Raw genomic sequence first — 12,584 nt, forward strand, 5'->3', positions numbered from 1 at the left:
GGCATTTTAGGGGCCCTAAAGCGTGAGAAGAATTCTGGAATATAAATGTCTAAAAAATTTTACGCATTTGGATTCCGTGAGGGGTATGGTGAGTTCATGTGAGATTTTATTTTTTGTCACAAGTTAGTGGAATATGAGACTTTGTAAGAAAAAAAAAAGAAAAAATCAATTTCCGCTAACTTGAGCCAAAAAAAAATAATCTTCTAGGAACTCCCCATGCCCCTCAAAAGTGATCTTTATAGCGCCGCAGCGATTTTACGATGTTTTTGCAGTGATCAGAAAAAATAAATTTCTTGTAGAGCCTATAGAACATGTCCTATTCTTGTCTGCAATTGCGGACAAGAAAAGGCATTTTCTATATAGTTCTGGCAATGTGCGGATCCGCAAAATGCGGAAAGCACATTGCCGATGTCCGTGTTTTGCGGATCCGCAGTGTCTGTGTTTTGCGGATCCGCAGATTCGCAAAACACATACGGACGTCTGAATGGAGCCTTACAGGGGGGTGATCAATGACAGGGGGGTGATCAGGGAGTCTATATGGGGTGATCAGGGGTTAATAAGTGACAGGGGGGGGGTGTAGTGTAGTGTGGTGCTTGGTGCTACTTACAGAGCTGCCTGTGTCCTCTGGTGGTCGATCCAAGCAAAAGGGACCACCAGAGGACCAGGTAGCAGGTATATTAGACGCTGTTAACAAAACAGCGTCTGATATACCTTTCAGGGGTTAAAAAAATCGCATCTACAGCCTGCCAGCGAATGATCGCCGCTGGCAGGCTGTAGATGAACTTGTTTACCTTCCGATCCTGTGAACGCGCGCTTCTGTGTGCGCGCATTCACAGGAAATCTCGTGTCTCGCGAGAGGACGCGCCGATGCGTCCAGGAGGAATAACCCGGCCGCCCGCAGGACGCATCCCTGAGTTAGGCGGTCGGGAGCTGGTTAAGGTAGGTTAAGGAGCTGGGGCTTGTGATATGTACATGTTTCCAGTCCACTGCCCCAAGACAGTTAGAAAACTGGCACACCTCCCAAAAATTTTCGGAAATTTCGTACTGTTGCCTACTTGGATGAGGTGTAAACTCTGCATGCAACTGCTCCCACAAACCACGGCAGGTATCTTTAACAATCAAGGAAACTGTGGCTATTCCTAGCCGAAACTGATAATGGAGAGACGTCAAACTCTCTCCTGTTGCCATAAATCGATCAGAAAAAAGTGTAAATAAAAATTTGTAAATATGTAAATAAAAGCCCCCCAAAAAATACAAGCTATATAATTTGGCTGGCCTTGTTTGGGACCTTAAACTTGCCATACCACCGTTAAATGCTCAAATGCTTTCCTTTGTTTTGTGGTTATTCTCACAGGGCAAAGGACATTTTTTGGAAATCCAGTGATGGAAAAACGATAGGCATATGCTTCTGGCTAGCATTGCTCACAGTGAAGTCAACGTCTCTAATGGTCGAGATAGGGGTAAAGCCTGACCATAGGAGCCGGTGAAGTCACAGTGAACAATACTAATGCTTAGCCTCCAAAGTCCTTGGCCTGCGCAATTAAGTACAGTATCAAATACAGAAAATTTTCGTACCATGGGGTAGGGAAATATGTCTGGGTTAAGCTTTGAACCCGGAAAAGCAACGTTAAAAAAGTATACAAAAATAACATTTACTAGCAAAATATAATTTTTTAAAAAAATTCATAATTACCTCATGGTAAGCATTAACCGTTCTGCAGGTGAAATACTTTGACGGAAAATGGTGTCCTGTCTTTCGATGCGATAAGAGACCCTTTGTAGCAGATCGTCAAAACTGGTGACGCTCATCCGTAGGTAGTTAAGAAACTTGTTAGTTCCGGCAACGGAACTGCCTGTCGGATTCTAGCAACGCTAGTGTGAAAGTAGCCTAAGTATGTTAATTTACTAGGAATTGAACATTATATAATACTTTCCCACAAGTAAGATAGCGCTGATTGCTGTGTGCACCTGGGAGGCATAGTGTCATGATGTACGGCATTTAGGGGTGTGCGCTGAGGCAGAACTATGCATTTTGCGCTAATCCCACCAATGCCATGCCTTCTTCCAGCCTTCATTGACGTGCACGCCATTCTCAGGCACCATTTTGTAAGTAGCATCTGCAAAAATTTTTTTTATATGACCATCTATATATGAGCCTACACTTTATAGTTTAGTCAGGACCTCCAGAAGAAGCTGCACAGTGAAACGCATAGACTTCTGAGTGGGCTCGCACTTCCAGAATGTGCCATTAGTTGGTTGGTTATCATACCTATTGTATTTGTATTATCAGAATATTGGCTTAAATATCTTTTACTTAATTTATTAAGGATATAATGACATAAGGGCTATTCATATATTTATATTGTATGTATCATGTAAACTATTTATTCATTCATTGTGGCGATTGGTTCCTCTTGAAATATTTTTAGATTGTTTTTAGTTATGTTATACCAATATATATGAATAGGACTATATATATATATATATATATATATATATATACACAGTACAGACCAAAAGTTTGGACACAACTTCTCATTCAAAGAGTTTTTTTTATTTTCATGACTATGAAAATTGTAGATTCACACTGAAGGGATCAAAACTATGAATTAACACATGTGGAATTATATACATAACAAACAAGTGTGAAACAACTGAAAATATGTCATATTCTAGGTTCTTCAAAGTAGCCACCTTTTGCTTTGATTACTGCTTTGCACACTCTTGGCATTCTCTTGATGAGCTTCAAGAGGTAGTCCCCTGAAATGGTTTTCACTTCACAGGTGTGCCCTGTCAGGTTTAATAAGTGGGATTTCTTGCCTTATAAATGGGGTTGGGACCATCAGTTGTGTTGAGGAGAAGTCAGGTGGATACACAGCTGATCGTCCTACTGAATAGACTGTTAGAATTTGTATTATGGCAAGAAAAAAGCAGCTAAGTAAAGAAAAACGAGTGGCCATCATTACTTTAAGAAATGAAGGTCAGTCAGTCAGCCGAAAAATTGGGAAAACTTTGAAAGTAAGGGCTATTTGACCATGAAGGAGAGTGATGGGGTGCTGCGCCAGATGACCTGGCCTCCACAGTCACTGGACCTGAACCCAATCGAGATGGTTTGGGGTGAGCTGGACCGCAGAGTGAAGGCAAAAGGGCCAACAAGTGCTAAGCATCTCTGGGAACTCCTTCAAGACTGTTGGAAGACCATTTCAGGGGACTACCTCTTGAAGCTCATCAAGAGAATGCCAAGAGTGTGCAAAGCAGTAATCAAAGCAAAAGGTGGCTACTTTGAAGAACCTAGAATATGACATATTTTCAGTTGTTTCACACTTGTTTGTTATGTATATAATTCCACATGTGTTAATTCATAGTTTTGATGCCTTCATAGTCATGAAAATAAAGAAAACTCTTTGAATGAGAAGGTGTGTCCAAACTTTTGGTCTGTACTGTATATATACAGTATATATATATATATTTATATATATATTGTAGGAGAGTACCTGGGGTGGTGGTAGACGGGAGGTACGTGCCACCGGAAAAGAGCCGGAAAAGTGCATTTTGCAGCGGTTATGCTGTTAACACAGCGGATCCGGGCCAGCTCTTACTGGGAGCAGGCAGATATGCGGGTGGGTGCCTGTCTCCCCACGGTCCAGGCCAGGTTTTGCAGGAAGGGTTAAAACCCGACCAGCAACAAGGGTGTGGTGCGCAATGTGGAGCTTCTTTGTTCTCTGGCTGTGAGAGTAAGAAGTGGAGGTAAGCTGGGCTGTGTGCTGAGGCCTGTAAAGGAGTGTGCGGGAATCCGCAGCTGAAGCCAGGAGGGATCCGTGTTCCGTGGCTAGAAGCCGGACCCAGGGACTTACTTCACCAAGGAGAAAAAGGTGACATTACTCCTGGCTTTAAATAGACTTTGCCTTATGTGACAGAAACAGGCCTCAAGTAGCCTGCAGCAGGGACTTGCTGTGATTGAACTATAATTTTGCTGTTGTGTGTGACCACCCTCCATATGAACTGCACCGTCTTTCACCTTGTTTGCACCGTGTGAATAAACAAAGCATCGTGTTTTACACCAAGACCGGTCTGTGTTGCCTCTATACTGCACTCGCTACCACTGCCTACCAGAGCGGATCCCCACAATATGTATATTAGTGTATATATATATTTTTTATTTTATTTTATTTATATAGGTGTTATATTTAGTGTAGAGTCTCTCTGCAAATAAGAGGGGTGTATTTAATATGTAGGTGTTAATGGTGTAAATTCAGCCTGATCCCATAATTTATATGTGGACTGTGGGGTGGAGATATCCTATAGTTACCGAGGTCTCCTTTTATTATAGCATGTGTCCAACTGTGAAAACTATTTTACATAGCTACACAATTAAAGGGGTTGTGCCAAGCTTTGAAGTTATACTATATCTACAAGATAGAGGATAACTACCATATTTTTCGCATTATAAGACGCAACTGATAATAAGACGCACCAAGAATTTAGAGGCGGAAAATAAGAAAAAAAGTCATCAAACCTCACATCAGATCCTCAGATCAGACCCCCAAATCAGGAACTTAGTTCAGACCCCCATCAGACCTCCATGTCAAATTCTCATCAGACCTCCATGTCAGACCCCCATGTCAGATCCCCATCAGACCTCAGATCAGACTTCCATGTCAGAGCGCCATCAGATCTCAGATCAGACTTCTATGCCAGAACCATATGAGACTTCCATGCCAGACCCCCATCAGACCTCAGATCAGAGATAAAATAACTTTTTTTACTCACTTCTCCTGCTACGCCACTCCTCTCCAAGTCTGGCAATCGCTCCTGTAGTCGCAATCCCTTGTCTTTTCCGGCCCGCACTGCACTGTCACCAACAGCATCGGGTCACAGTACGCACACTGAGTGCTGACACTGTACATGGTCAGGACCTGCACTGCAGCGCGGCTCCCGAGAAGAACACTAGGGAGGGTGGTTGCCGGCAGCGCTCATAGCGATTCACCCGCTCCCTGCACCTAATGCATACTAGAGAGTGCTTCCATATTGGAAGCGCTCACTAGTATTCGCTTTATAAGACGCACAGACATTTTCCCCCCACTTTTGGGGGGGAAAAGCGCGTCTTATAAAGCAAAAATACCTGATAGTAGTGAGGATCCCATCGCTGGGAACCTCACCAATCGTGACTATGGCGAGTAAGGCGCTCAGCTTTTTCTTGTGTTCTTATAGAAAATTAATGGAAGGCAGGGAGCATGCTTGGCCTGCCACTCCATTAGATCGGGGGACCAGGATCGCCGTTCTTGGCATTGGTGGGAGTCCCAGTGATCAGACCCTCACGGATCAGTTAGTTATTGCCTATCTTGTGGATTGAGTTGCAGTCACTATTTTGTTGGTGGAATCACTTTGTACATACATTACTTATCATGTATTGATTCTGAATTACAGCATATGTTATACTAGGGCAGAACCGGCTCAGTGGTTAGCACTGGTGCCTCGCAGCGCTCGGGTCCTAGGTTCGAATCTGACCATGGACAACGTCTGCATGGAGTTTGTATGTTCTCCCCGTGTCTTCGTTGTTTTCCTCTGGGTACTCCGTTTTTTGTGAGCCCCATTGGGGACAACTTAATGCTAATGTCTGTAAAGTGCTGCGGAATATGTCAGTGCTATATAAGTGCGTAAAATAAATATACTCCAGAGCTGCACTCACTGTTCTGCTGATGGAGTCACTGTGTACAGTACATATATTACTGATCTTGAGTTACATCCTGTGTTAACTTCCAGAGTTGCATTCTGTATTCTGCTGGTGGAGACACTGTGGGAGATTTATCAAACTGGTGTAAAGTAGAACTGGATTAGTTGCCCGTAGCAACTAATTAGATTCCACCTTTCATGTTTCACAGCTCCTTTGGAAAATTAATCTGATTGGTTGCTATGGGCAACTAAGCCAGTTCTACTTTACAGTAGTTTAAGACCACTTGAAAAATGGCAAAAAATCATATTTTACATTGTTGGATCCTAACAAGGTTCCAAGTAGAGCTTCAACATGCAACAAGAAGAAATGAGAGTGAGAAAATTTTTTTTTTGAGCATTCAATTAATTGAAAATAACGATTAAACTGAAACAGGCTGTTTTTCATCTGATCAAAATTTTAGGACCACATGCCTTTAAAAGGCCAAATCTGTGCAAAGATGTGGATTCATTGTCATTTTCTGTCAGGTAGTCACACGTTGTGATGGCAAAGGCAAAAAAACTCTCCCTTTTTGAACGTGGTCGGGTTGTTGAACTGCATAAGCAGGGTCTCTCACAGCCCGCCTTCGCTGTTGAGGTGGGAAGCAGTAAGACTGCTGAGGGTTATGGAACAAAAAAGTCAAGTGTAAGACACAAATTTTTTTTATCAGCACTGAGCCGGAGGATCCAATTGGCTGTCCGTCAAGACACTGGACGATCCTCGACCCAAATTAAGGCCCTTACTGGTGCTGACTGCAGCCCCATAACCATCAGACGGCATCTGAGACTGAAGGGCTTCAAAAACAAAAAACGTCTTCAAAGACCTCGCCTCCTTGAACGCCACAGAACTGCTCGTTTGGACTTTGCAAGAGAGCACCAAACATGGGACATTCAAAAGTGAAGAAAGTTTTATTCTCTGATGAGAAAAAATGTAACCTTGATGGTCCTGATGGTTTCCAACATTACTGGCATGACAAGCAGATCCCACCTGAGATGTTTTCTACGCGCCACAGTGGAGGGGGCGCCATAATGGTCTGGGGTGCTTTTTCCTTCAGTGGAACAATGGAGCTTCAGGAAGTGCAGGGGCGTCATATGGCCGCTGGCTATGTCCAGATGTTGCAGAGAGCATTCCTCATGACTGAGGGCCCTCGTCTGTGTGGTAACGACTGGGTTTTTCTACAGGACAACGCTACAGTACACAATGCCCGCAGAACAAGGGACTTCTTCCAGGAGAATAACATCACTCTTTTGGCCCATCCTGCGTGTTCCCCTGATCTAAATCCAATTGAGAACCTTTGGGGATGGATGGCAAGGGAAATTTACAATAATGGACAACAGTTCCAGACAGTAGATGGCCTTCGTGCGTCCGTCTTCACCACTTGGAGAAATGTTCCCACTCACCTCATGGAAACGCTTGCATCAAGCATGCCGAAATGAATTTTGGAAGTGATCAACAATAACGGCGGAGCTACTCATTACTGAGTTCATGTTTGGAAGTTGGATTTCTGTTTTGGGGGGGTTTAGGGGTTTTCTGGAGGTGTGGTCCTAAACTTTTGATCAACTGAAAAACAGCCTGTTTCAGTTTATTCGTTGTTTTTCATTAAATTGAATGCTGAAAAAATGTTTTGTCTCACTCCCATTTCTTCTTGTTGCATGTTGAAGCTCTACTTGGAACCTTGTTAAGATCCAGCCATGCTAAATATGATTTTTTGCCATTTTTCAAGTGGTCTTAAACTTTTGATCAGGACTGTAAATCTTCCCCACTGTTTGCATGCATTCCATACTTATTCTGCAGCTTTGAAGTATAATGCAGGATGTATGTAAACAAATGAGCACATTGTGTAGGTTTATATTTTATGTAAAATTTTCTATGATCTTTCACCTTAATTATGAGCCTGTGGACGCTGCTTCCTTTATTTTGCGGGGACAAGTGCTGTTGTACGGCTTTTCTCGCCCCTTTCACAGTGAGCAAAATGAGGGTGTAGGAGATTAGGATTAACGTGCAGGGAATAATGTAGCAGAAGACAAACAGAGACACGATGTAGGAGATGGCTCTATGCTCTTGGTTGGCCGCCTTCCAGTCTATACAGCAGGCAGTTCCATATGGTTCAGGACCATAACTTCCCCAGTCTGCCAAGGGAGCACTAGCAAACACAAAGGCGTAAGCCCAGACACAGAGCAGCAAGGCACAAGAATGGGATGAAGAAAATTTATTACCTGGAAAAAGAGAAGAAACACAGATCAAGTCTACTATCACACATAAAACACACGTCGGGGCAGAAAACCATACGCTTTTGCGCAGTTTTTATTTATTTATTTTTACAGAGTTTACCTGAGGGATTAGGTCATGTGACTTTTTTATAGAGCAGATCGTTACGGACGTGGCAATACCTAATATGTATACTTTTTCTTTACTTAAGTTTCACACAATAATAGCATTTTTGAAACCGAAATAATGATATTTTAGTGTATCCATAATCTGAGAGCCATAGCTTTTTTATTTTTTACCAATTGTCTTAGGTAAGAATGCATTTTTTGCGAGATGAGGTGACGGTTTGATTGGTACTATTTTGGGGGGTATATGCCTTTTTGATCGCTTGGTGCTGCAATTTTTGTGATGTAAGGTGACAAAAATTGCTTTTTTTTTTACCCAGTTTTTATTTTTTTACGATGTTCACCTGAGGGGTTAGGTCATGTGATATTTTTATAGAGCTGGTTGTTACGGACGTGGCAATACCTAATATGTGTAGATATATATATATATATATATATATATAATATATTTTTTTTTAATGTATTTTACTTTAGCACAATAATAGCAGTTTTGAAACAAAAAAATTATGTTTTAGTGTCTCCATGTTCTGAGAGCTATAGTTTTTTTATTTTTTGAGTGATTATCTTAGGTAGGGGCTCATTTTTTGCGGGATGAGGTGACCGTTTTATTGATAACATTTTGTGGGACATACGCCTTTTTGATCGCTTGGTGTAGCACTTTTTGTGATGTAAGGTGACAAAAATGTGTTTTTCTTTTTTACACCATTTTTATAATTTTTTAATGGTGTTTATCAGACAGGGTGGATCATGTGATATATTTATAGAGCCGGTCATTACGGACGCAGCGATACCTTTTTTTTTTTTTCAGTTTTTTATTACTTTATAAATTTTATCAAAAACACTTTTTTTTTTTACTTTTTTTTTCTTTACTTTACTACTGATGTTCACTTTTGGGGGTCTGATCCCCTCTGCAATGCATTACAATACATCTGTATTGTAATGCATTGCCTGTTAATGTATTACAATGAGTAGTACACAAACAGGTTGCCTAGAAGACTCATCCTGAGGCTGGATCTCCTCAGCACCCATAGAAGGCAGGTCCCGATGCCATGCAAGGCATTGGGCAGCCTCTGCACGGCATCGGGCTTCCTTCTGACACATCAAGTCCCAGCCACAGCAGCACGGGAACTCGATGCGCTCAGTCACCCGACACAAACCCCTTCTATGTCGCGGTCAGCGCGGACCGTGGCATAGAAGGGGTTAATCCGCCGGTATCAGATTCCCAAGGTATAACAGCCAGCAATCTCAGCAGTATCACTCCCACACACATCACAGGTACCCAAACATCAGCCGAAACGTGATAAAGGGTGTAAAAAGACTCTCTTTTTATTAAACAGAACTTGTATTTATACTGTACCCCCTGCAAGGGGGGCCTTCCCAGGGGGAGGCAAGACACAACCAATAGTACATGCTTTACAGTTTGGTCTCTCCCTTTGTTTGCCTGGAGACAATTAGTCCAGACACTGTATAACTTAATTATCTCCAGACAATAAACCCACAAAAATTACCCAATAGACAAATTCCATGGTACAATTACAGGCCACACAATACGCATATCTTCACAGGTCTCTCCCTTTGTTTGCCTGGAGATAATTAGTCCAGACACTGTATAACTTAATTATCTCCAGACAATAAACCCACAAAAATTACCCAATAGACAAATTACATGGTACAATTACAGGCCACACAATACGCATATCTTCACACGGCTCCCCCTAAGTCCATGGGTCGGCATATCCCCCTAGACCCTGTCGGGTTGGCTCAGAGATGTCCGAAGAATGAAAGTTTTTATGTGTCCAAGTCTGGTTGACGGGACAATCCATTCACATTCACTGGCCTGTACTGCATAGTAAAATTGTACGGTTGTAAGGCCAGGCTCCAGCGTAATAGTCTTGGATTGTCCCCTGAGACGCGGTTCAACCATACAAGCGGATTGTGGTCCGTCATCAACGTAAAGGGGCGACCATACAAATAGGGTTGGAGCCTCTTTAAGGCCCACACCAGAGCTAAGCATTATTTTTCCACAGTGGCGTAGCTGACCTCCCGGGGTAAAAGTTTCCTGCTGAGATACGCCACTGGGTGCTCCAACCCATCTTCCCCCACCTGGCTCAGCACAGGTCCCAGCCCATACATGGAGGCATCTGTGTGCACAAGAAAGGTTTTGTTATAGTCTGGTGCTGCCAACACAGGTGCCTTGCTGAGGGCTAACTTTAGTTGCTGGAACGCTTCTGCGCACTCCGGAGACCAGGTTACGAGCTTGGGAAGGGCTTTTTTGGTTAGGTAAGTCAGGGGTTTGGCCAGAGCGCTATATTCTGGGACAAATTTCCGGTAATACCCTGCCGTTCCTAAGAATGCTAATACCAATTAGCAATGGCCTCTACTTTGGCCAGCTCGGGATGCTGCTTACCTGACCCCACTTTATGCCCTAAATATTGGACCTCCGCCATTCGTAGATGGCATTTGTCCGGTTTCAATGTTAGTCCGGCGGTCTGAAGGCGCTCTAAGACCCTGGCTGCGTGTTCTAGATGGGATTCCCATGTGCGACTATAAATGGCAATGTCATCCAAGTACGCACATGAGAAGTCCTGAAACCCCTCCAGAAGTCTGTCAGCCATTCTCTAAAAGGTAGCCGGCGCATTCTTCATTCCAAAGGGCATAACCTTGAATTGGTATAGCCCGAATGGAGTGACGAATGCCGACTTGGAAATGGCTGCTGGCTCCAGAGGGATTTGCCAGTAGCTTTTGCATAAATCTAGAGTGGTTAGGTAATGACCCCCAGCCATCTTATCCAGTAACTTGTCAATTCTAGGCATGGGGTATGCGTCTGTTATAGTGCGGTCGTTGAGCTTCCGGTAGTCTACGCAAAACCGAGTCGTACCGTCTCGATTTGGCACCAGTACTACCGGAGAGGCCCAAGGACTTTGGGATGGCTCTATCACCCCTATCTGCAGCATCTCTTGTATCTCTGCTAACATATTATCTCGAACAGCTACAGGGATACGGTAAGGCTGTTGTCGCAGGGGGGTGTCTCCCTGAGTCTCTACTCGGTGGACTGCAGCAGAGGTACACCCCGGGAGAGCAGAAAACATCTCCTTGTATCCCTGTAGTAATTGAGAGGCTGTTTCTCCTCGGGGTTTAACCCCTCGTCTATTTGCAATTGGTCTATAAAGATAGGGTCAGTGGTGAGTAAATCTGGCAGGGGTAAGTTTTTACTATCTTCCCCTGCCGGCGCGCGCACCGCCGCTATATCCTCTGCCCGTTCGTAATATGGTTTTAACATGTTCACATGAAAGGCACGTCTGAACCTCTCATCTGAACTCTTGTACACTATGTACGTAGTGTCGCTTAGCTTCTCTACTGCCTTAAAAGGGCCTTGCCAAGAGGCCTGTAATTTGTCCTGCTTAACCGGCTTCAGAGCCCAGACTTGCTGACCTATGTCAAAGACCCTATCTCTGGCACCCCTATCGTACCATCTCTTTTGGCGTGTCTTAGCCGTCTGCAGGCGTTCCCGAACAGATTCGGTGAGCGCCTTCAACCATTCCCGAAACTCCAGCACATAGTGGACGATAGGTACCCCCTCCTCTCCTGTATTGCCCTCCCAGTGCTCCCGTATGTGATCCATGGGTCCTCGAACTCTTCTTCCGTAAAGAAGTTCGAAGGGGGAGAACCCCGTGGATGCCTGGGGCACTTCCCAGTAAGCAGACAGGAGGTGAGGTAGGAATCTTTCCCAGTGAGGATTGGACGCTGTGAAGGTTCGGAGTATCTGTTTCAGAGTGCCATTGAACCGTTCACAGAGTCCATTCGTCTGCGGGTGATAGGGTGTACTGAACAGGAGTTTCACGCCACAACTTTTCCATAATTGTTGGGTCAGATGGGACGTGAATTGAGTCCCTCTGTCCAATAGAATTTCCCTCTGGAATCCTACTCGGGTGAAGATCTTTATTAGGGCTTCTGCCACGGTTTCGGCCTCTATATTGAACAGAGCCACAGCCTCCGGATACCGAGTAGCAAATTCTACCACCGTGAGGATGTAGCTCTTTCCAGATGTGGCCGATTTGCGGAGCGGCCCTACTAAATCAATGGCTACCCTGCTAAAGGGTTCGTCAATAATAGGGAGAGGATTAAGTTTAGCCCGCTGGCGATCCCCCCTCCTACCTGTCCGCTGACATATCTCACATGTCCTACAGTATAGTTTAATGTCTTGAGAAGTTTTGGCCAAAATAAGGTCTGCGTTATCCTATCCTTCGTTTTGGTCACTCCTAAATGCCCAGCCAACGGAATATCGTGGCTAAGCTTTAGCAGTTCTGCCCTAAACTTCCGGGGAACTACTAGTTGCTGTTTAACTACTTGGGTATCTCCCTTCCTGACTCCCCCCGTTATCCTATACAACAGCCCCTTTTCCCAACTAAACCGTTCTCCCCCCTGCTCTTCCATGGGTCTCTCTGCCTCCCTCCTGTAACCTGCTAAGGTGGAATCCCCCCTCTGAGCCTGCTCAAACCCTGCTGGGGTATCCCAAAAGGGAGTAGGGGTCAAGGGGGGCA

General features: G+C 44.1%; 1 protein-coding gene across 1 annotated transcript in view; it reads right to left on the reverse strand.

Annotated features, from left to right (window-relative positions):
* LOC121003497 (opsin-5-like) overlaps nucleotides 1-12,584 on the reverse strand; it is an 83,450-nt gene that overhangs the window by 23,831 nt on the left and 47,035 nt on the right. Inside the window, exon 4 of the mRNA XM_040435393.1 lies at nucleotides 7,592-7,926. Coding sequence (XP_040291327.1) covers nucleotides 7,592-7,926 — 335 coding nt within the window. The remainder of the gene's footprint in view (nucleotides 1-7,591; nucleotides 7,927-12,584) is intronic.

This window comes from Bufo bufo, chromosome 6, assembly GCF_905171765.1.
Source record: "Bufo bufo chromosome 6, aBufBuf1.1, whole genome shotgun sequence".
In the NCBI taxonomy this organism is placed as follows: Eukaryota; Metazoa; Chordata; class Amphibia; order Anura; family Bufonidae; genus Bufo; species Bufo bufo.